The 25,137-nt window shown below is 44.7% G+C and overlaps 1 protein-coding gene across 4 annotated transcripts in view; it reads right to left on the bottom strand.

Moving 5' to 3' along the window:
- LOC135514382 (myocyte-specific enhancer factor 2C-like) overlaps positions 1–25,137 on the bottom strand; it is a 91,200-nt gene that overhangs the window by 52,382 nt on the left and 13,681 nt on the right. For all 4 annotated transcript variants that reach the window (XM_064937830.1, XM_064937829.1, XM_064937827.1 and 1 more), the window contains exon 2: positions 6,224–6,413. In XM_064937830.1, coding sequence (XP_064793902.1) covers positions 6,224–6,277 — 54 coding nt within the window. In that variant the 5' untranslated portion in view covers positions 6,278–6,413. The remainder of the gene's footprint in view (positions 1–6,223; positions 6,414–25,137) is intronic.

Below are 25,137 nucleotides of genomic sequence, written 5' to 3'. Positions count from 1 at the left end.
TTCCCCTTTGCAACCCACCACCCCCACTGTCACACAAGCACACACACACACACACACACACACACACACACACACACACACACACACACACACACACACACACACACACACACACACACACACACACACACACACACACACACACACACACACACACACACACGGCTGAACTGTCACTCTGCATTACACTCAATTATACCCAATTAGCTGGAATCCATGATGGCTGACCCTGGATATTAACAACAAGACGAACGGTAGATGTGTTTACCTCAGTGTTTCTACTTAAATGTACATGTGCTCGTGTGTGTTAAATACAAATGTATGTAAGTGTGTGTGTGTGTGTGTGTGTGTTTGTGTGTGTGTGTGTGTGTGTCTGCTCTCTGTCTGCGGCCCATGCGTTTATGGCACAGGGGGCTCTTTCATGTGCCCAGGGCTGGGAGAGGGTCTGAGTGGCCGGGGGGGTGGGAGCCAGGGCTCAAACACTGCTGCCCTCTGTCCAGAGCTCTGGGCAGGCATTCAACGCCAGGGAGGCCTGGCCGTGGTGCCCCTGCTCAGGGGAAGTGTTTCGGGGCCCGGAGGTGGCAGGCCAAAGTGGCCGCCCAGAGAGACGGAGGTTCCGTGCCCGCGATGATGGCGCCATGGTGGGCTACGGAGCCCGGTGGGTGGTGCTGACAGCCCTAACAGAACGGTGCCACTCAATAAAAGGCAGGGAGAGCAGGGGAGCAGATGCTTCTAGTGAGTAGAGGTGAAAGGCTCCCTTAATGTCTACATTGTGCCGCAATAGCAATGATATTATGAAATGAGAGGTCAAATGTCGACAGCCACATCGGCCTGATTGCCCACATACCAGTCAGAGTGAAACTAAGATCTATCTCTTCAAACTAATTTTGACCTATTCCTTCATGTGTATGGATTGATTGTGATTTAGAGAGTGTTAAGTAGATTTTAAGTCATAAGAGTTTTGTTCAGGGCAGGCTGGGAGCTCGTTTGCATGAAAATAACACAAACATGCGAAGAATGTGGAGGCTAAAGATAACACCTCTGATGTTTATTTGGCTGAAGCGCACAGAGGTTTCCTCAAAGGGGAAGTGAAAATATGCAAAGGCCAGGCAGCCATTTCGACAATAAAAAAAATAATGTTTCTGTGTGCCAAAGGCCTCTGTCTGTCTTGTGACGGTCACCTTCATATCCTTATTGCTTGGCTCAGACATAAGGGAACTGATGTCATTTTACCACCATTGCCATGTACGGCAAAAAGCAAAAGAGCTTATTCAAAAGTTGATTAAAAGGTTTACATCAGGAATTTATATCAATATGAATGCAAATTAATGTGTAAAAAGGCTTGTGTAAAATGACTTACATGAGACCTCAGGTATAAACTGTTATATGCTTTTTCACTTTCTTTCTCTCTCAACCCCCTCCTCTTTCTCCCTCCTTCCCATTCTCTCTGTAAGCGAAACCCGGATATCTGTGGCATCGATTCCCCTCAGGTGTCCTTCCTGTCTCCCCCTCTCCCCTCCTCATCCTCGGGAGCCGGAGTGCCTGGTGCGACCGGTGAGCCCGGTCTGCGGTGGGACAGGGAGGGAGGGAAAGGAGACTGAGATAACAGCAGACAGGAAGTGGGCACTGGTGCAACGTGATAGCCTTCTCCACTGAAACTCCCTGACCTCCTCCACACTCCCTCTCTCTCTCTCCTCATTTTGACTACAACACACTGACTCCAATGACCTGTCACTGATGTCTGGGAACAACTGTAGATCTCCCAGAAAGTCAAGTAGGAAATAACAGTTTAAGACAGCTCCACTCCCCTCCTCCTATGTTCACCAATCTTCTCTCCTTTTCTCTTATTTCTTTTGTCTCACTAATGAGCACTCAGTCCACCCAGCTGCAACAGCCACTTCAGGGGAGTCCAATTGATTTCTAGCACATTTTTATGTCAAGTCACAAAGGCAGTGTGAAGAGAGCCCAATGACAGTGTTTATGTGGGGATATCATACTGTCAGAGGTTAGAGGGGTCAGTGAGCCACTCTGTTAGATGTTAGCCCATACAGAATGACAAGCACAGTAGAAGGATCTTAGATAGTCTTTCAACAACTGTGCTGGATGTAATAACCATTGAATATTGTGACACTAAGTTGCATGGGATAATGGTTCACAGAGTGGTGAGTACTGGGGAGGGAGGGACATCCTGGGTGTGTGTGACCTGTGAGGGGAGGGGGCACGTTAGCAGCATATGGATCGAATTGTACTGACAGGGAGCTGACAGAGTGGCGGTGGTCACTGGTGCCACAGGAAGTGATGGATTGAGGGCCTGGAGGGCAGAGAGAGAGAGAGAAGTTGTTCTCCATCCATTTCCTGGGTTGTGTGGCTAATGTTTAAATTAACTGTCCATTGAAAATCTCACCTTTAAAATAATGTTGTTGACTCATCTTATATTGGTTTGTGGCCAAAGCATAAATTGGCGAAATAAAACACTTAAAAAACTGCAAACTAACTTTAAGATCTGGCCACAAATGAAGCCAGCTGTGTGATATTGATGGTAAATACTTTGCCTTTATCTACATTTTTGCCTCATATTCTAAAATTTATTAAACATTAAATCTAGAATCCTGAGTTTTACATACATTTTTGGACTTATAAATTAAAGCTATATACCTATTTATTCTTAAAAAATACAACTTGTAAATGCCTCATGAGAGTAGTTCAATTCTCATACCCCACCAGAACTCAAAATATAAGCTCTTTTTATGCCAATGGTTGAAAACAAAGTACATTTAGTCAAACACTGTTTAGCCTCAAACCATGTTAAAACTATAATTTTGATATCATGGATGGTCAGTCCTTGTATCCATAGCTCTGTCTATGAATTTGAGAGTTGTTACATTTCTCTAGGTCCATCCCTCAGACCTTTGCCAAAACAGAGGTGGGGTGACCCTTTGTTATCACAAAGTACAGACTACCGATTGCTGTCCATGGTGCTGAAATTGCGACATATCTATGCAGCTGCATGCCTGTTGAATCGATTATAGGCTTTCTGTGGTACCAGGGTATGTATAGCATTGCATTAGCTAATAGCCATAAAATTATTGGTGGGCATATTTTATCGTCATTTTCTCAAGTCTTAACATTTCACGAAGCTAAACACAGTGTTGCAATGCTGCCACTTTTTGCCTGCTGGCTGGTGGCAGTATTGCAATTACGTGTTCTGTAATTAAAGTTGGAAATTCAAACATTGCAGATGGTTAAATATATGTTTGATGCAACATCATACTAATCAGCTACAATAGATGTGTTAGAATATACAACTGTCTTGTATAGACAACATGAACCTGCATGACATGAGCCGTCCTCGCGTTCTCTCCCAGCTTGGATAGAAAGCTGTTGTGCGTAAATCCAGCCTAGTGCCAAACAATACAGTCAGTCCACCCTTAAAACACTCACTTACTAGGGATTATTTCATTATGCAATGCACTATCTATATGCCATATTTAGCTGCTATTTAGCTGCTATTCATGAACTTTTTAAAATAAAAAAATGATACATCAAATAGCTTAAAATGTTTTTTTTTTTAAGTAGTCGGCTTGAGGATAAATTCACCCACTATTTATTGTTGAACTCAGCAGGTTTTGTCTGGCCAATACCCTGGTCTCCTTAAGTCCTCCATTTTTGTTTGTAAATGTTTTCACCACGGTCTGTATGTAGGTCCAGGTTGCGGGCCTGACTGTTTTCTCTACTGAGTATTTCCAACCCAGACAGTCTTTCCAGAGACATTGTGCATAATATTTCCATTGCGCTGCACACAATTTAAACTTTAAACTGAATGATGCATTCTAAGATATACCAGAGATAAGGGACTGTTCATATTGCAACCACACAACTCAAAAGTCAGCAGTCACCAGTATGAACAAAATCGGAAACAGCTTTTTTTGTTCAAGCCCTCATTGAACTGTTAAAGATGATAATCCATTTGCATCTGCCAATTTATTGGGATGTCCGGTATCCAAACTTTACGTAATGTGTTGTGAACGGCAATTAAGGAGAATGAGAGGCTCAATTAAATATGTTGTTGAACTGCTTATTTGAAGCACCACTTCCTTCTTCCCAATTTCCCTGACGTTGCTATGGAAACCAAGCTGTTTTTTTTTACCATCATTGTAACTGTCGCTTCGCATCAAGAACTACCTAAGAAGCATTAGGCTCTTGGTCTGATTAGCACTTTTGAACACCCGAGGAAGCTCCACTCATTGTACTGGTGCCGTCATAGTCTCGACCACGGCATTTGTTCCCTGATATCCCCTTATACCTTCAATCAGTAAAAATTGTTATTTTTCAAGACCTGAGTCACATTCCTGAAGCCAAAGAAACAAACCCTTAGCTTCATAGTACACATGGAAATGAAAAGGTTTATGAATGACTTTTTGGAGGGTTACTGTCTAAATGATTTAGAGCTTGTGCCCGCCCTCCTGAACATTTCAACTCACCACGCTATTACAAAAAAGGCCTTCTTCAATCGTGCTAGGGGCGACACTTCAGTTGTGAGTTTCACAGATCCCCATCTGCTACGCTAGTGCACGTTGTCAAGATCCAGCAAGGTTACTCGCGTGGTTTGGTGATCCAGGCTTATGTGACGAGAACCTTGCCTGAGACACGAAGACGTGTTAGTTTGATGTGTCAGTTTGTGTTTGACATAGTCTAGTTTCAAGCAGGGGCGGACTGGCCGTCTGGCACTTAGGGCAACTCACGACCAGCTGTGATCATCATAGAGGGGAGCACATCCATGCTCCAGAGAGTCTTAGCTTTCAGGAATGGGGTCATAATAGCTTAAAGTCAAAGCGGTTCAAATGTTAGAGCCAAATTCATAGAAGGTAAATAAATTCAGAATGGCTTCAGAAACCGCCTGAAGCTTCTGTTTACAACAGAGAGAATTTGAATCTATCTCTTCTCCTTTCCTAGCTGGCAAAGTACCAGGATGTTGTCACTGGTTTCGAATCTGAATTTAGAGAACTGAATTCGTAATCTGAATCTGAATGCATCTGAGAAGCTGAATATCTTAAACTTTGGTTTACTTGAAATTATGGTTTGTAAACTTGATACACAGACAATTAATGCAATATATATGTATGTATACCATTTTGAAAATGTATGTTTAAATATTGAATTTGAATATTCAATTAAATAGATATTTCATTTTAAACCTGAATGCAAATATTCATTCAATTCAGTTGAAATCATGAAATACAAGTTAAAATTGTGACTTCAATGATTCAATTTGTGCATTAAACATTCCAAAATATTACATTCCAATTCAATATCCTAATAGAAATTCCAAATTATACATTTCAAATACACTTTTGGTTGGCACTGAAATTGCTCCATAGATTATTTACCTGCTGTGAAAAACTGATCAAATTAAGATCTCTACCGGGAGAAGAAAACTACAGAAGCCCCAATAACTAGCTCAGCCACAGAGGGAGCATGTCCGCCTCTCAGTGCTCTCTCAGCTCCACCCACCTCTCTCAGCTCCACCCACCTCTCTCAGCTCCACCCACCTCTCTCAGCTCCACCCACCTCTCTCAGCTCCACCCACCTCTCTCGGGCTCTGCAGTGTGTGGCAAGTAAATGCCACCTTGGACCAGCCCGTCTCTGTTTGGTTGTTTGTTTGTGTTTTCTACCACCTTTCCCCTCCCTTCCCACCCTCATGCATAGTAATATTAAACTGCCATGGCCTAAAGCGGGTGGCATGGTGTGATAGGGTATGAAAGAGTGCCACCAGTGTTTGTTGCCCGTTAGCCTCAGAGTGGGCCTCTAGATTTAACAAAAACAAGACCCACTACTACCCCGATGTAAACTACTACCCCCAGGGTACCCATAGCAATCATCCTGCTATTTATTTTACCTTTATGTAACTAGGCAAGTCAGTTAAGAACAAATTCTTATTTTCAATGACTGCCTAGGAACAGTGGGTTAACTGCCTGTCAGCTTGGGGATTTGAACATGCCAACGCTCTAACCACTAGGCTACCCTGCTATCCCACCTACACCCTTCTGCCTCCCCCCACCACCACCACTAAGACACCATCCTATCCAGACTCCTGAAGACTTCAGTCAGCACACCTACCGTCTTCTCTCCCAGGCCCACAATAAGGTGTTTCCCCACCCCCTCCTATACTCCTCCTCCTATCCACCCCTCCACTCATCCATCCTCCCTTCTCCATGGGGCTTACCTGTCTGTTGCGTTCATCCATAATCCGCGTGATCTGAATCTTTTTCCTCCCCATCGTCCCGTCCTTTTCTTCTCTCCTCTCCCTCAAGAACGTTGCGCTTTCTCTCCTTGCTCTTCTTCTGCCTTTCCTCAAACTGCTCTTTCTTCTTCTTTACTTGCTCCGATCAATTCAAAGATTCCAGCATCCGTATCTGCATGAGAGAAAGAGACAGATAGAGACAGGGAGAGAAAAGGAGAGAGAGAAGGAGAGAGAGAGGATAAACATTAAGTGAAATGAAATATGGCAAAAAAAACAGGGGGGGATTGGGGGGGAGAGAAAAGTCACATCATCGCAGCCACAGGGGAGGGTGAAGAAAGACAAAGAATCCGTCAACATGTTGTGAAAGCAGCGCTGTGTTTTTCACTGTTGATATCATGCAAATCAGGTTTGTTGCATTTCCGTGCCGACTATGAGGAGAGACAGTGCTGTCAGGCTCTCGCCTCGTTCACAGATAGTTTGACAGTGTTTTGAAAGTGCTGCTAACTTAAACGCTCTAATCACCTACAGTGTAACATTACCTCCAGCCTAAGAAATACAGTTTGTTCCTCCCGAAAAACAGCAGTTTGTTGACAGAACGACAGCAAGGTATGACTAGTCTCGTCTACCTCCAATACGGTTCCAGAATGGAACCATGGAGAATGGCTTGGATGCTGATATAAAACCTAGCCTTGCCTTGTTCAGACAAAAACACTATCGATTTTACCTTTAAAATCACAGCAATAGAGCTGATTCCACACAACCAAATTCCATAAAGAACAGAACTTAAACCACCTGGACACAGTGTGTGTGTGTGTGTGTGTGTGTGTGTGTGTGTGTGTGTGTGTGTGTGTGTGTGTGTGTGTGTGTGTGTGTGTGTGTGTGTGTGTGTGTGTGTGTGTGTGTGTGTGTGTGTGTGTGTGTGTGTGTGTGTGTGTGTGTGTGTGTGTGCGTGCGTGCGTGCGTGTGTGTGTGTGTATGTGCGAGTGTGTTGTACCAAAGTCTGGGATATATGTGGTGGATTTTTCTATCTATTGTCATACTTGAGTAAAAGTAAAGCTTCCTTAATAGAAAATTGCCCAAGTAAAAGTGAAAGTCACCCAGTAAAATACTACTGAAGTTCTGTCACTCTTCTTGAAAAGCATCTACGCAAGAAGTGGTAGATCTGTTCTATGTACGCTATTTCTATGCGTCCCATTCTTACATTTAGTTTCTGCATCTTTTACTTTTTTGGTTTGAACACCAGCTTCAAACAGCTGAAAATACAATAGTTTGGGAATGGAAAATATATTTCACAGCGGTTTAGATGGTACAATGATTCCCTACACTATACTTGCTTGTTTCATCACATAAAGTGAAATACTATTAGAATTTTAGCTCCCAGGAAATGGCTGCCCAGTGTATCTTTAGGCAAACCAGACGTCGCAATTTTCTGTGTGTTTTTTTTATTGTATGGACAGACAGGGGCACACTCCAACCTCATTTACAAATGCAGTTTTTGTGTTTAGTGAGTCCACCAGATCAGAGGCAGTAGAGATTTTGACGGGCTATAATGATAGTTGCATAACTTGGACATCAATGAGTGTCAGGGAAAACGTATGGGAGGGTAGTGGAATAAAACAAAAACAAATAGAAATAGTAAAGTAAAATAAAGTACAGATACCCCAAAAAACGACTTTAAGTGGTACTTTAAAGTATTTTTACTTCAGTACTTCACACCACTGTCTGTGTGTGTGTGTGTGTATGAGCATGCGTGCATTGTGTGTCTGTCTGTTTGTGCATGCGCGTCTATTTGTGTTTGAGCGTGTGCAGTGCATGCACTCGCATTTGTGTGTGGGCTGAGCTGGACCGATGGTGTGTATGAGAGTGAAATAGCTGACTTCCAAAGAGGTTGTGAATACGTGTGTGTGTGTGCGCTTGGGTAAGCCAGATCTCTGGTGCTTCTCTCCAGAGTGCTAAAGTAGGCCAACCCAATCTATCTCAGGGAAGAGCAGAAGAGCTGTTGTTGTGTTTTCTTTTGACAGTAGAGGTGATAACGTCCCTCGTTATGCAAATGAGCATCCCATTATTTAAGCTCAGTGCAATGCAGGGAGCTGTCAGAGCCGTCGTATTAAAAACCCTCCATCTACCTTGCTTTTTTTTCTCCCCCTTTCCCTCTTCTCTTTTCTCTCCTTTCTGAACCAGATTTCCAGCACCTGGCAGCATGAGCCGGATACATTGATGTGGAAGACAACACCGCTTCACCAAAAGACATGTCAGTCTTTCTCGCTCTCTCTCTCTACTGCTCACACACACAGGCACACACACACACGCACGCACGCACGCACGCACGCACGCACGCACGCACACACACACACACACACACACACACACACACACACACACACACACACACACACACACACACACACACACACACTTCCCTACCCCTATCTTTCATTTCCTGTTTGATCTCCCTCTAACCTGAATCCATGTGTTTACTAAGTGACATAAAGCACAGGAAAGCCCCCCACCCATAGTGAACACACTGCTGCATGTTTGACCCTTCACTTGAGCGGAAACACAAGTCTTCCCTGTAACACTCCCATCTGATCTTGCTTTAGGAGCACAAGTGAGAATTATCCTCAGCATTGGAGAGCACAGGTTCAAAACACCTGTCCTTCTGCATGCCACTAGTGTGGCCATCTCTCCTGAGAGGTGGCGCGAGCGGTAATCAAGCCAGTTAGACATAGCCCATAGCCTGATGGCTCCTAATGGTTGACAGTTTCTCAGGCTTCACATGCTCATTCCAACATGGCGATCATGGCGATCAAGCTTGTCCCCTTGAGTCAATTGGCGTGCCCGCGCGGAAATGTAATTAGCTTAATAAATAAATACAAATCTGTCTGTTTAAGGTCGAGACTTCTCGTTTCTGCATGGGTTGCATCTCAACCCACCCAATTCATCAATGTCAGCGGTGTTTGTCAGACCAGGAGACATCCCGAAAATCGGTCTTGTCACGAAAACAATTGGCAGAGTCCAAACGGTTTGTGCTAGAAACGATAAACCCACTATGGAAAGCTGAGACTCTCATGAACACGACGGTGTTCTCTGTTTTGCTCTACGACCCCCACAAGTGTCACGGGACTTCTCTGAAGTCGGTCCAACAGGTGTACCAACGAGTCGAACGGGTTGAGCTAAAAAAAAAAAAAAACTCACGTGAAAGCTGAGACTCTCACGAACACGTACATGTTGGTTGTTTTGTTCTACCGCATCAACAAGCTTCACAAGACTTGTCTAAAGGTAACCCGTTATGGGGCTGAAAAATACATGGAAGTGAACGGGGGTAGTTCCACATCAAATGTATACACATCATTCCATGGTAAAATTACTATAAAACCATTTCCTGAGCTTTCTTATATTTTGTTGATATGTCTCTCTCTCTCTCTCTCTCTCTCAATTTAATTCAAGGGGCTTTATTGGCATGGGAAACATGTGTTAAACATTGCCAAAGCAAGTGAGGGAGATAATATACAAAAGTGAAATAAACAATAAAAACTTAACAGTAAACAGTAAACATTATACATATATTTATATTATATATATATGTGTGTACAGTGTTGTAACAATGTACAAATGGTTCAAGTACACAAGGGAAAATAAATAAGCATAAATATGGGTTGTATTTACAATGGTGTTTGTTCTTCACTGGTTGCCCTTTTCCTGTGGCAACAGGTCACAAATCTTGCTGCTGTGATGGCACACTGGGGAATTTCACCCAGTAGTTTATCAAAATTGGATTTGTTTTCGAATTGTAATCTGTCTCTCTAATATGGTCATACATTGGCCAGGAGGTTAGGAAGTGCAGCTCAGTTTCCACCTCATTTTGTGGGCAGTGAGCACATAGCCTGTCTTCTCTTGAGAGCCATGTCTGTCTACGGCGGTCTTTCTCAATAGCAAGGCTATGCTCACTAAGTCTGTACATTGTCAAAGCTTTCCTTAAGTTTGGGTCAGTCACAGTAGTCAGGTATTCTGCCACTGTGTACTCTCTATTTAGGGCCAAATAGCATTCTAGTTTGCTCTGTTTTTTTTGTTAATTCATTCCAATGTGTCAAGTAATTATCTTTTTGTTTTCTGAAAATTTGGTTGGGTCTAATTGTGCTGCTGTTCTGGGGCTCTGTGGGGTGTGTCTGTGAACAGAACCCCAGGACCAGCTTGCTTAGGGGACTCTTCTCCAGGTTCATCTCTCTGTAGTTGCATTATTTGGTGCTCTTTGTTGTACACGGAGGATATTTTTGCAGAATCCTGCATGCAGAGTCTCTCTCTCTCTCTTTCTCTCTCTCTCTCTCTCTCTCTCTCTGCATAATGATCCCATTAACGCCTCAACAAAGGCGTGCTCTTCTTTCGCACCCTTGTGACAAAACCACACTCATGTGACGATGGTTTGGAGCACCACTGCGAATGACACGATCACGGAGCACCGGAAACAAGACCACTGACTGCATTAGCAACCATAGGAAACAACGGCACTAATGATAAAAGCATCAAAAATCAGACAGTGGTTCATTCTTCCAAGACACTTTCTATGGTTACACTGAACAAATCTTAAGGAGTATTCACAGTAAAAACAACAACGTGCTTTCAGGAAGACAAAAGTGTCACCAGACAAACTAACACTAGAGCCTAACAGTGGTGCTCAACACTCCACAGACACAGACACAACAACTACAGTACATGTACAACGACATATAAATCCCCCAGTCAGGCCAGCATACATCAATCATCAGAACCTGACAGTGTCTTGAACATTTAATCTCAAATCAAATCAAATCAAATTTTATTTGTCACATACACATGGTTAGCAGATGTTAATGCGAGTGTAGCGAAATGCTTGTGCTTCTAGTTCCGACAATGCAGTAATAACCAACAAGTAATCTAACTAACAATTCCTAAACTACTGTCTTATACACAGTATAAGGGGATGAAGAATATGTACATAAGGATATATGAATGAGTGATGGTACAGAGCAGCATAGGCAAGATACAGTAGATGGTATCGAGTACAGTATATACATATGAGATGAGTATGTAAACAAAGTGGCATAGTTAAAGTGGCTAGTGATACATGTATTACATAAGGATGCAGTCGATGATATAGAGTACAGTATATACGTATGCATATGAGATGAATAATGTAGGGTAAGTAACATTATATAAGGTAGCATTGTTTAAAGTGGCTAGTGATATATTTACATAATTTCCCATCAATTCCCATTATTAAAGTGGCTGGAGTTGAGTCAGTGTCAGTGTGTTGGCAGCAGCCACTCAATGTTAGTGGTGGCTGTTTAACAGTCTGATGGCCTTGAGATAGAAGCTGTTTTTCAGTCTCTCGGTCCCAGCTTTGATGCACCTGTACTGACCTCGCCTTCTGGATGATAGTGGGGTGAACAGGCAGTGGCTCGGGTGGTTGATGTCCTTGATGATCTTTATGGCCTTCCTGTAACATCGGGTGGTGTAGGTGTCCTGGAGGGCAGGTAGTTTGCCCCCGGTGATGCGTTGTGCAGACCTCACTACCCTCTGGAGAGCCTTACGGTTGAGGGCGGAGCAGTTGCCGTACCAGGCGGTGATACAGCCCGCCAGGATGCTCTCGATTGTGCATCTGTAGAAGTTTGTGAGTGCTTTTGGTGACAAGCCGAATTTCTTCAGCCTCCTGAGGTTGAAGAGGCGCTGCTGCGTCTTCTTCACGATGCTGTCTGTGTGAGTGGACCAATTCAGTTTGTCTGTGATGTGTATGCCGAGGAACTTAAAACTTGCTACTCTCTCCACTACTGTTCCATCGATGTGGATAGGGGGGTGTTCCCTCTGCTGTTTCCTGAAGTCCACAATCATCTCCTTAGTTTTGTTGACGTTGAGTGTGAGGTTATTTTCCTGACACCACACTCCGAGGGCCCTCACCTCCTCCCTGTAGGCCGTCTCGTCGTTGTTGGTAATCAAGCCTACCACTGTTGTGTCGTCCGCAAACTTGATGATTGAGTTGGAGGCGTGCGTGGCCACGCAGTAGTGGGTGAACAGGGAGTACAGGAGAGGGCTCAGAACGCACCCTTGTGGGGCCCCAGTGTTGAGGATCAGCGGGGAGGAGATGTTGTTACCTACCCTCACCAACTGGGGGCGGCCCGTCAGGAAGTCCAGTACCCAGTTGCACAGGGCGGGGTCGAGACCCAGGGTCTCGAGCTTGATGACGAGCTTGGAGGGTACTATGGTGTTGAATGCCGAGCTGTAGTCGATGAACAGCATTCTCACATAGGTATTCCTCTTGTCCAGATGGGTTAGGGCAGTGTGCAGTGTGGTTGAGATTGCATCGTCTGTGGACCTATTTGGGCGGTAAGCAAATTGGAGTGGGTCTAGGCTGTCAGGTAGGGTGAAGGTGATATGGTCCTTGACTAGTCTCTCAAAGCACTTCATGATGACGGAAGTGAGTGCTACGGGGCGGTAGTCGTTTAGCTCAGTTACCTTAGCTTTCTTGGGAACAGGAACAATGGTGGCCCTCTTGAAGCATGTGGGAACAGCAGACTGGTATAGGGATTGATTGAATATGTCCGTAAACACACCAGCCAGCTGGTCTGCGCATTCTCTGAGGGCGCGGCTGGGGATGCCGTCTGGGCCTGCAGCCTTGCGAGGGTTAACACGTTTAAATGTTTTACTCACCTCGGCTGCAGTGAAGGAGAGACCGCATGTTTCCGTTGCAGGCCGTGTCAGTGGCACTGTATTGTCCTCAAAGCGGGCAAAAAAGTTATTTAGTCTGCCTGGGAGCAAGACATCCTGGTCCGTGACTGGGCTGGATTTCTTCCTGTAGTCCGTGATTGACTGTAGACCCTGCCACATGCCTCTTGTGTCTGAGCCGTTGAATTGAGATTCTACTTTGTCTCTGTACTGACGCTTAGCTTGTTTGATAGCCTTGCGGAGGGAATAGCTGCACTGTTTGTACTCGGTCATGTTACCAGACACCTTGCCCTGATTAAAAGCAGTGGTTCGCGCTTTCAGTTTCACGCGAATGCTGCCATCAATCCACGGTTTCTGGTTAGGGAATGTTTTAATCGTTGCTATGGGAACGACATCTTCAACGCACGTTCCAATGAACTCGCACACCGAATCAGCGTATTCGTCAATGTTGTTATCTGACGCAATACGAAACATGTCCCAGTCCACGTGATGGAAGCAGTCTTGGAGTGTGGAGTCAGCTTGGTCGGACCAGCGTTGGACAGACCTCTGCGTGTTAGCCTCTTGTTTTAGTTTTTGTCTGTAGGCAGGTATCAGCAAAATGGAGTCGTGGTCAGCTTTTCCGAAAGGGGGGCGGGGCAGGGCATTATATGCGTCGCGGAAGTTAGAGTAACAGTGATCCAAGGTTTTTCCACCCCTGGTTGCGCAATCGATATGCTGATAAAATTTAGGGAGTCTTGTTTTCAGATTAGCCTTGTTAAAATCCCCAGCAACAATGAATGCAGTCTCCGGATAAATGGTTTCCAGTTTGCAAACAGTTAAATAAAGTTTGTTCAGAGCCATCGATGTGTCTGCTTGGGGGGGATATATACAGCTGTGATTATAATCGAAGAGAATTCTCTTGGTAGATAATGCGGTCTACATTTGATTGTGAGGAATTCTAAATCAGGTGAACAGAAGGATTTGAGTTCCTGTATGTTTCTTTCATCGCACCATGTCTCGTTAGCCATAAGGCATACGCCCCCACCCCTCTTCTTACCAGAAAGGTGTTTGTTTCTGTCGGCGCGATGCGTGGAGAAACCCGTTGGCTGCACCGCTTCGGTGTCTCTCCAGTGAGCCATGTTTCCGTGAAGCACAGAACGTTACAGTCTCTGATGTCCCTCTGGAATGCTACCCTTGCTCGGATTTCATCAACCTTGTTGTCAAGAGACTGGACATTGGCAAGAAGAATGCTAGGGAGTGGTGCACGGTGTGCCCGTCTCCGTAGTCTGACCAGAAGACCGCCTCGTTCCCTCTTTTTCGGAGTCGTTTTTTTGGGTCGCTGCATGCGATCCATTCTGTTGTCCTGTTTGTAAGGCAGAACACAGGATCCGCGTCGCGAAAAACATATTCTTGGTCGTACTGATGGTAAGTTGACGCTGATCTTATATACAGTAGTTCTTCTCGACTGTATGTAATGAAACCTAAGATGACCTGGGGCACTAATGTAAGAAATAACATGTAAAAAAACTAAAAAATGCATAGTTTCCTAGGAACGCGAAGCGAGGCGGCCATCTCTGTCGGCGCCGGAAGATCTAATCTGGGCTTTGACTCCAGCAACCAACACGCCTGATGTGAGGTACGGCTGCTTAGCCCCACGCCGGTGATCCCCCTTCCTCCCTTTTCCTTCCCCTCAAACACGACATCCCCCCAGCTCCTTAACGCTCCCTCAACCCTCAACCCCCTTTCCCACACACCTGCTACCATCCCATTTGAGTGCAAGGCAACTCAGTCCTCCCTGAGATCGCCCACTGCCTCCCAAACATCAACTCCCTCTCTCTGTCCCTCCCTTCTACCTCCTCCAGGGCTGGCGAGGGAGGGATGGCTGGCGACAGTAATCACCCACCACCCTGACAGATTACCACAGAGCAGCTCAATCTGATTTACCCCTCTGATGCCCTCCCACCATGAGACGCTGCGGCCAGAACGAGAGAGAGAGAGAGAAAGAGAGAGAGAAAAAGAGAGCGGGAGAGAGAGAGAGAGAGAGAGAGAGAGAGAGAGAGAAATCCACCCCAACAAGGTAGAACTAAACTCAGCAAAAAACAAAACATCATCTCACTGTCAACTGTGTTTATTTTCAGCAAATTTAACATGTGTAAATATTTGCATGAACATAACAAGATTCAACAACTGAGACATAAACTGAACAAGTTCCACAGACATGTGATTAACAGAAATGGAATAATATGTCCCTGAACAAAGGGGGGGTCATAATCAAAAGAAACAGTCAGTATCTGGTGTGGCCACCAGCTGCATTAAGTACTGCAGTGCATCTCCTCCTCATGGACTGCACCAGATTTGCCAGTTCTTGCTGTGAGATGTTACCCCACTCTTCCACCAAGGCACCTGCAAGTTCCCAGACATTTCTGGGGGGAATGGCCCTAGCCCTCACCCTCCGATCCAACAAGTCCCAGATGTGCTCAATGGGATTGAGATCCGGACTCTTCGCGGGCCATGACAGAACGCTGACATTCCTCTCTAGCAGGAAATCACACACAGAATGAGCAGTATGGCTGGTGGCATTGTCATGCTGGAGGGTCATGTCAGGAAGAGCCTGCAGGAAGGTTACCACGTGAGGGAGGAGGATGTCTTCCCTGTAACGCACAGCGTTGAGATTGCCTGCAATGACAACAAGCTCAGTGCGATGATGCTGTGACACACCACCCAAGACCACGACGGACCCTCCATCTCCAAATCGATGCCGTTCCAAAGTACAGGCCTGGGTGTAAGGCTCATTCCTTCGATGATAAATGCGAATCCGACCATCACCCCTGGTGAGACAAAACCGTGACTCGTCATTGAAGAGCACTTTTTGCCAGCCCTGTGGGTTTGTGTGGCGGTGGGTTTGACAGTGACGCCAGTGATGGTAGGTTTGTGCCCATAGACAACGTTGTTGCCGGTGATGTCTGGTGAGGCCCTGCCTTACAACAGGCCTACAAGCCCTCACTCCAGCCTCTCTCAGCCTATTGCGGACAGTCTGAGCACTGATGGAGGGATTGTGCGTTCCTGGTGTAACTCAGGCAGTTATGGTTGCCATCCTGAACCTGCCCCACAGGTGTGATGTTCGGATGCACCGATCCTGTGCAGGTGTTGTTACATGTGGTCTGCAACTGCGAGGACAGCTGTCTGTCCTGTCTCCCTGTAGCGCTGTCTAAGGCGTCTCACAGTACGGACACTCACATAGATGAGCAGGGACACTGGGCATCTTTCTTTTGGTGTTTTTCAGTGGAAAGTCAGTAGAAAGGCCTCTTTAGTGTCCTAAGTTTTCATAACTGTGACCTTAATTGCCTACCGTCTGTAAGCTGTTAGCGACCGTTCCACATGTTCACTAATTGTTTATGGTTCATTGAGCAAGCATGGGAAAGAGAGTGTCAAAACCCTTTGCAATGAAGATCTGTGAAATTATTTGGATTTTTACGAATTCTCTTTGAAAGATAGGGTCCTGAAAAAGGGACGTTTCTTTTTTGCTGAGGTTATTGGCCATTTATGCACTCAAAGAGTACTCCACAGAAGAATGAGACTGACACTGTTGAGGGCAGAGTGAAAAGAGAGGAAGAGAGAAGACTTACAAGACTAACACGTTTTCTACGCCACACTAAGCCAATTCACTAATCCAAAACCAAACCATACTGGGAGAGGACAGAGCAGACAAAATAAAGAGATTTGGAAGGAGAGACCGAACGATTTTGTTTCTCTCTCTCCTTAACAAAGTGAGACGGATGGCATGTTCGCATCCCAGCACAACTGGGGGAGGAGGGCCAGTGTAGGTAAATGCTAAAGTCATTGTGGACATTGGGAAAGAAATTATGGGCTGAGGGAGCGAGAGAGCGGGATGAAGAATGGTGGCCATACCTATACAGAATAGTCTGGACTCAAAAGTAGCAGAGTCTAGAGAGAGCTGACAGAGGGAAAGAGAGAGAGGAGAGAAAATGAGAGAAAAGCCGAAAGAGGGATCTATGAACAGGCACCAGACCTCTCAGGGGGGAGGGGAAGAGCTCTAACCACAACCCTCCCATCTGTTAGGCAGACGGAGGGAGAGAGAAAGGGAGGGAGAGAGGGAGATTCAGCACATAGATCTAATGAACACTAATTAACACTCTTTCTGTTTTCACCAACTCTCTCTCTCTCTTTCAGAAGTAGAGCTGGGAGGGTGATGGGAACACATACACTCAGTACACCATGAGGCTTGATTCTAGGTCACTTCACTCCCAAGTGTTTAGTCACCAAAAACCAATATACAGCACGTCGGCAGCGTTTCTTCTCGCCTCAATAGACACAGTATCCACTGAGTGTACAATACATTAAGAACACCTGCTCTTTCCATGACATAGACTGACCAGGTGAATCCAGGTGAAAGCTATACTCCCTTATTGATGTCACTTGTTAAATCCACTTCAATCAGTGTCGTTGAAGGGGAGGAGCCGTGTGTATCAAGAATGGTCCACCACCCAAAGGACATCCAGCCAAGTTAACACAACTGTGGGATAACATTGGAAGCAACATGGGCCAGCATCCCTGTGGAGTCCATGCCCTAACGAATTGAGGCTGATCTGAGGGCGGGGGGTGCAACTCAATATTAGGAAGGGTATTCTTCGTGTTCTGTCGTTGAGGACTGCACCAGAGATAATCAAAGAGTGAAGAGAAAAAAAGAGGAACATTATCTAGGCTGGTCCTCAACTCTACTTTTTCTCTTTGATAGGAATGTACATGGTGCAAAACAAGGCTTTTGGTAGAGGAGGCGGGAAGAAAAGAGAGAGAGAGAGAGAGAGAGAGAGAGAGAGAGAGAGAGAGAGAGAGACATGTCAAGAACATATATTGAATGATGAGGGACCACAACTCTGAAAATCCCAGGTCCTCTTCATGAAGAACACATACACCAACATATGCTGACATTTGATATTTTTCAAACGTACTCGAGGTAGGCCTATGATGCTGAGAATTGGAGAAATACATTTATCATGACATGATTGGTGAGTGCTTTTCCTAGAACCCCACCTCTGCGGCGAAGCCGCTCTCTCCCCATAGCACATCTGATACACGTTTGCTAATAGCATGTGCAGTGAAAAAAACTGCAGTATCCTCTATCCTCATAGGACATTAGGTTGTGAGGATTTGAAATAACATATTACACTGCAGTAAGTAAACCTTTTAGGAGGTGTGTGCTACATTAAATAAACCCTCTCTCTTTTAAAATAAACTCCCATTTCCTCGAAGAGGAGGGAAAAACTGCTTTAATACAGTTTCCGAACAATCTGAATATGAGTACACACACACATACCCTCTTGGCTCTGTTTCGCTTCAGAATCCCTGTCATATATCTTCTCTTAATCCCCCCCCCCCCAAAACAAATGTCATACTGTACGCAGGGCTAGTGTTTAGAGTTGTGTACTGTTTGTGGAGGTGCAGCTGATTATCTGTGTGTTGCCTGGGTGTGGGAGGGAGAGGGGAGACAGTGGCCAGGGGACTGTGTATTGCCTCTTTCATTGTGTCTCTAATGTCATTACAGGCAGTGACTCCTCTGTGTGGCACATCAAGCAGCGGAGAGCTCTCCGCCTGTCAGGCCCAGATAGGCACGGTGACGAATGGCTATCAATTCCTCTCCCTCCCTCAACGTCCCCATGTCCTTTAGGAACACACATGAGAGAATGACCTAAACCTGGGCTGTCGCCCGTGCGTAGGTGGGCCTCTGTGCTGGTGGTGAATCACACCAAATATTAGGGCTAATTTAACGCGTTAGCAGCTAAAGAGATTAGCAGAATGTACATCTGGGATTAGCTTGATAGCAGTGTATCATGGTGTAATGTGTTCAAGCGTTCTTCCAATTCAGAGGCTGTGTAGATTGTGTGTGTGTGTGTGTGTGTGTGTGTGTGTGTGTGTGTGTGTGTGTGTGTGTGTGTGTGTGTGTGTGTGTGTGTGTGTGTGTGTGTGTGTGTGTGTGTGTGTGGTACATGCCTCTTTCTATTAACTCATGTTACAGTTGGATCATTAGCAGACAGAGATGTTTTTGAGGAGAGAGAACTGTCTATTGTTAAAGGTGCAATATGCAGAAATCGCTCCGCCATTTCCTGGATGAAAAACTTTGAATAGTTTGCCTAATTTCAGTGAATGTGACAAAACAAGCACTTATAGTGTAGAGTCATTGTACCATCTAAATCACAATTAAATATATTTTCCCTTACCAAAAATATTGTATTTTCAGCTGTTTGAAGCTGGTGTACAAAACCAAAAGTAAAAGACGCAAAAACGAAACTTAGAAATAGTTCACATAGAAGAGATCTAAAACTTCTTAGACTTGCTTTCAATGAGAATGACAGATCTATAACTCACATTTCTGTGTGAATTTGGTCAGGTCGCCCAAAAAGTTACATATTGCAGCTTTAAGGAGAGAAGGGAGGCAAGTTGCCTCTTCATTTTCACAAAGTCTATTCTATCTGACATTGATTGGATTAGCTGGTGAACTGGATCTAGGCGTATCATTAAAGACTAACGGCATATTATACTTCAATTCCACGGCCCTGTATCCACTCTAAACCCACCCCGAACCCCAAACCCAAAGACTCGCCTCATGGCACATCCCAACCCACCATTACCCCCCGTTCACTCCCCCTACCTCACCCCAGTCGCCCCCAGGACCTCAGTGGACAGAAAGGCAGGAAACACACACGCAGCGGAAGGATGTGACATCCGCAGCCACAGACAATTAAAGGTGTAAAGGTGCTTCCTTCCCTAAACTCCCTGCGCTTCCCAAGCCCTCCGCCTGGAGAAAAAGAGATGTCTGAGTCTTCTGCCCACCTCAACCAGTCAGCGTTTTACCCTTGGGAAGACCATTGGGAAGACCAACAGAGGTTCCCTCCATATCCCATGTCATGAAACAAGGCACGTCTGTGGCAAAAATACTTCTGGAAGAAATCTCTCCAGCTTTTAGCCATCAAGAGAAAAAAATCACCACAACCGCACTGCCCGCCATCAGATCTGTATTTCCTTATGATGCAACAGGACACATCGTTGTGATTGTGAAACCTGAACCGAGAGGACTAAAGCCCTACTGTATAAAAGGTTTCTCAAAACACCCGTTAGGCCTTCTCTAAATGTCCTTTAGAAAAAAACAGGAGGGAAAAAAGAGCAAACTAAAGGCTTTATAAGTGATCGTGTGACATTATGGATGAAGTGCATATTTGTGTGGCGGTGAATAGAGGCCTTTTTAGTTACTACGCTAGATTAAACCCTTATAGGAGAGAGGAGCATTTGTATTTGTGCATTACAGAGCATCCTTTCAGCACCTCAAACTGCAATTGCTTTCCTCCACAAAAACTGCATCAAGTGGAAATTGGTTTTGCAGCTCCAAACAGTACCCTGCCCGCCCACGATGAGTTTTTGAGTAGAAAAAAAACATGAAGCCTTCAAATGTCTTTAAACAGAAAACAAAACATATATAAGGAGGTTGATGATGTGTCTATACTTTGTTTCTGATGTGAAGTGGACAATAAGTCAGTTTTTTCAGTCAGACAATATTTAAAATATTTTTATTAACACACACTAAGAAAGTGGCATATGCAAGTAATTATGTTCAAATGATAGAGGCTTGGTTATTGACTTACCTAAAAAAGCTACAAGATGTCTATTGCGAAACCTCATCCAATCAATGAACCTCTGCATTTCCAACTAGCCTTCTGTTGCCATGCATTTTTATTAGACCTATGGAAATCCACTCAGCACACAGTGGTCTCCTCTTTCATCTATTTGTGCTTTGAGAGACAAATAAACACCTTTTTAACTCCTCTCTCAGTGGAGAGGCTGTGAGGTAACAGGGGCTTTTAAGTCCAGCGCTGACTACTACAGTATTGTGTTCTGACCTGGTAGAGCAAGGGGGAGAGGAGGAGGAGGAGGCAGAGGGAAACAGGGCCCGAATGGCGGACAGGTAGCCATCTGTCAGAGCCAAAATGGAGACAGGTGAGAGCTGTCTTTCCATAGCCCACTGCTGACTCCCCCAAGGATGAGGGGACTTGACACAATACGTCAACCACCCTTTGAAAGCAGGCCAATAGCTGTATAACTGCAGCTGCTTCATGGGCCCAATGGAAGCAGTGAGTGAGAAGGAGAGCTGCCGGACAGCTGAATACTGCTCCCTGTCGCCTGCCTGCCAGCCTGCCTGCCTGCCTGCCTGTCGGCTTTTGCTGCATCAGGACTAGCGACGTGATGTTGGGACACTAGCTACAGTTCATGCATGCAATAGCTGATAAGGTTATCATGGATTGAGCGGGTTTATTGGATTGTGGTTGGATTAAAACCACAATCAAAGCATTCACGATACCCCAATGGACAATATGGTGGGTTTAGAGGCCAATGATATTATTTGGAAGAGCGTTGCGCAATAATGGAATGTTGTGAATGATAAAGTGTTCATGTAGAAGCTGGTTCCCTGTGTGCTGTGGCAGATGAAGTAAGTGGGCAGACTGGCGAATCTGACACACCAATGTCTGTGTGCCACGGTGGACTAAAGTGCAGCAGCGAAGAGCAGAAAAAGCAGAAGTAGCGGTAACCATGATTTGGGAAGGCCCCAGAAAGGCTCTGATGAATCACCGCTGCGGTGTGAGCCTTCAGTTTTTCCCTGGCATGAGTAAAGATGAAGAGGGCGATGGACTGAGTAAAACAATCCTTGCCACACTGCGAAAAGACATCAGGGTGGACAGGGTCCTGGCGCCTCATTTATCAACCCGTGCGTAAATGTCTTATTCAATTCTGCCGTGTGTGTAGATTCAAGGGTTTGCGTGTGCCACAAATGATTGGGATTGATCAAACTGTTGCATGCAACATACATACACGTTTCCATGAAAAAAATCGGAGCCGTATATGTGCGCTCTTGAACTAGTGCTACAACCTTGCTTGGAAAACGCCCTCCATTCACCTTTTTTGGTAACAAAAAATGGCCTCATTTGCTGTATTATTTGGAGATATTAGAACATATATAGTTTCTGGATAAATGGTAGCCTACTATTTGTTGTGTAGCGGGAATAAACCAGTCTTGTCAGAAAAGGCGAGACATGTCCTGTAATATGATTATGATTTAGGCCTATATAACAAAAGTTCAATAAATATATTCGGCGAAACATGCTGCTATGCGATCTTCTCACCATTGGAAAAGGCATCTGTTTAATCATCAAGTCTACATTGGAATGTTTTCATTAGCCTACCGTTATTATAATTCCAGCGCATCCAAACACCTCCATTTCCCCCAAAAGCATGCAATGCAGTTGATCAACCAATAGTAATTGGTCGTACGCATGGTCTGAGATTTGTGTGGAGATACAGACACTTTCCCAGTTAAAAATGTATAAATATCCTAGCCTTGCCGTACGCAAGGCGTGGTCTTTTTTTGTGTACCTTTGATAAACGAGACTCCAGGTGCGGGGTGATGGCAGGAGGATGAAGGTGTACAAGAGTGAGGTGGTAGTGGTGGTGCAATGGTTAGGGACATGAAAGCGATGTCATGTGTGGTGGAGAAAGCAACCATTGTTCAACGCTGAATCACATTGCTTTAGTTTCAGCTGATCACCGCAGCTTCCCCTTCTTCCTCTATCGCTCTCCACCTGTCTCTCTCTCACGTTGTTTTCCCCACAGTCTGTGCAGTACGTTCACCTCAAGCATACACATCTGAGAAGGGGTAATGTTTTTCAGTAAGCGTCCAACCACTGCCTAACATCACATGGTGCTACATAGGTCTGTAGGCCCCAGGTGCAACCACCATTTAGGCACAGACTGCTGGACTGGAACATAAAAAAATAAAATAAAAACACAGACTCTCGTTTCTCACACACACACACACACACACACACACACACACACACACACACACACACACACACACACACACACACACACACACACACACACACACACACACACACACACACACACACACACACACACACACACACACACACACACACACTCTTTATCCTTACAGTCACAAAAGATTTTTGACTTGCTTCAACTCATAAAGATGCTGATGAAGTAAACCAACACCATTTACGAAACTATCTTATCGTACTAAGACAGAGAAAGGAGGAAGGAAAGCAAGCCATAAAGAATAAAAGCATTTCCCTTCAATAACTACTACCCCACCCCCATGATAACAGCCCACGGCCATGTCACTAAGAACACACAAATCACTGACATATTCCCCCAATTATGTTCTCCGCCAAGGATGACAATGTCTGTTGATATAGTTAACAATGTTCAGCAGCTCGGGGGTGGGGGTTGGGGTTGGGGTACGGCGAGGGGATAGGGGTGGGGCCCGCTTTGTCTCCTTTTCAAACGCTGCAAACTTCCGTGACGTCTCGTGGCGGCGGCGTCTTCTAACACCCGACGACGATCCGCCGATGATTCCATCGCACTTTCTTTCTCTATTTTTTTGCTCATTCTAAATCAGCCTAATTAAAATCTTTGTTCATTTAGAAATCTCTGATGACAATTTGTTTCACTCTACCCTACAGCAGTGACTGTGAAGAAGAGAATAAAATGTGATCTTCTGACAGCAATTACTAAATGCTCCCTCCTGGCCCCAATTAGAGACACAAGCTAAAGCTAACATGGCTAACACTCCTGCGTGGGTGCCAGCTTATTTTCTATTCACTTTTCACCACCTTCTTTTAGCACTTTCTGTCTTGTATGCGGTATTGTGTTATCGTGTACAGTAATCTATTTTGCATACTCCATTATGGGACTAACTTTCCAAAGTTGCTTCCTTTTTCTCCCCCTCTGTTCGCCTTGGCCGTTCCAGAAAGACAGACACAGAGAAAAATATGGGGAAGTTGAGGGATATATATATATATATATATATATATTGGGATCCATCAGCACACAAAAGTTGCATCATGAGCTGTCTTGGTGTCTATACTAAGTTCTATATGCAAGTGTTTATAGACAATAGACCTATTAGCAGAGTCTATGAGGAAACACTAAAACAAGTCATAGGTGCTACTAAAGTGTGACCTGTTTATAACCTCTTCTCTGCTCTACTGTTCACACATACAGTACCAGTCAAACGTTTGGACACACCAACTCATTCAAGGATTTTTCTTTATTTTGACTGTTTTCTAACATTGTAGAATAATAGGGAAGACATCAAAACTATGAAATAACTCAAGGAATCACGTAGCGACAAAAATAGTGTTAACTTATCCTCTGCAGCAGAGGTAACTCTGGGTCTTCCTTTCCTGTGACGGTCCTCATGAGAGGCAGTTTCATCATAGTGCTTGATGGTTTTTGCAACTGCACTTGAAGAAACCTTCAAAGTTCTTGAAATGTTCCGTATTGACTGACCTTCATGTCCTGAGCTGTTCTTGCCATAATATATAGGACTATCTTCTGTATACCAACCCTACCATGTCACAACACAACTGATTGGCTCAAACCCATTAAGAAGGAAATAAATTCCACAAATTAACTGTTAACAAGGCACACCTGTTAATTGAAATGCATTCTAGGGGACTACCTCATGAAGCTGGTTGAGAGAATGCCAAGAGTGTGCAAAGCTGTCATCAAGGCAAAGGGTGGCTACTTTTAAGAATAAAAAATATATTTTGATATGTTTAACTTTTTTGGTTACTCCATGATTCCATATGTGTTATTTCATAGGTTTGATGTCTTCACTATTATTCTACAATGTACAAAATAGTAAAAATAAAGAAAAACCCTTTAATGAGTAGGTATGTCTAAACTTTTGACTGGTACTGTATGTTGGTTATGCTATGAAAGGGGATGGGGTGTTTGGAGGCAATGACGTAGGCCTGGATTGGACCTGATCGCAGACTCTGACTGTGGAGTGTGTGTGTGCGTGTGTGTGTGTGTGTGTGTGTGTGAGTGTGTGTGTGTGTGTGTGTGTGTGTGTGTGTGTGTGTGTGTGTGTGTGTGTGTGTGTGTGTGTGTGTGTGTGTGTGTGTGTGTGTGTGTGTGTGTGTGTGTGTGTGTGTGTGCGCGATTGGGGAGTGGTTTCGGGTATACTAGGTCAAGTAAGCCTTAAAAAAAACTGGCATGGCAACCCTTCACATCAGGCTCCATGGTAACATTTAGGCCACTAGAAGCTAAATGCTGAGTATATCTACCAGAATAGGCCGGCTAGACTGCTACTGTAAATGGTCCAGGATATTTTTACCAACCTCCTT

Source organism: Oncorhynchus masou, chromosome 25, assembly GCF_036934945.1.
Source record: "Oncorhynchus masou masou isolate Uvic2021 chromosome 25, UVic_Omas_1.1, whole genome shotgun sequence".
NCBI classification, from domain to species: domain Eukaryota; kingdom Metazoa; phylum Chordata; class Actinopteri; order Salmoniformes; family Salmonidae; genus Oncorhynchus; species Oncorhynchus masou.
Note: the sequence above shows the minus strand (reverse complement) of the source record. Positions and strands in the feature narration are given on the sequence as shown.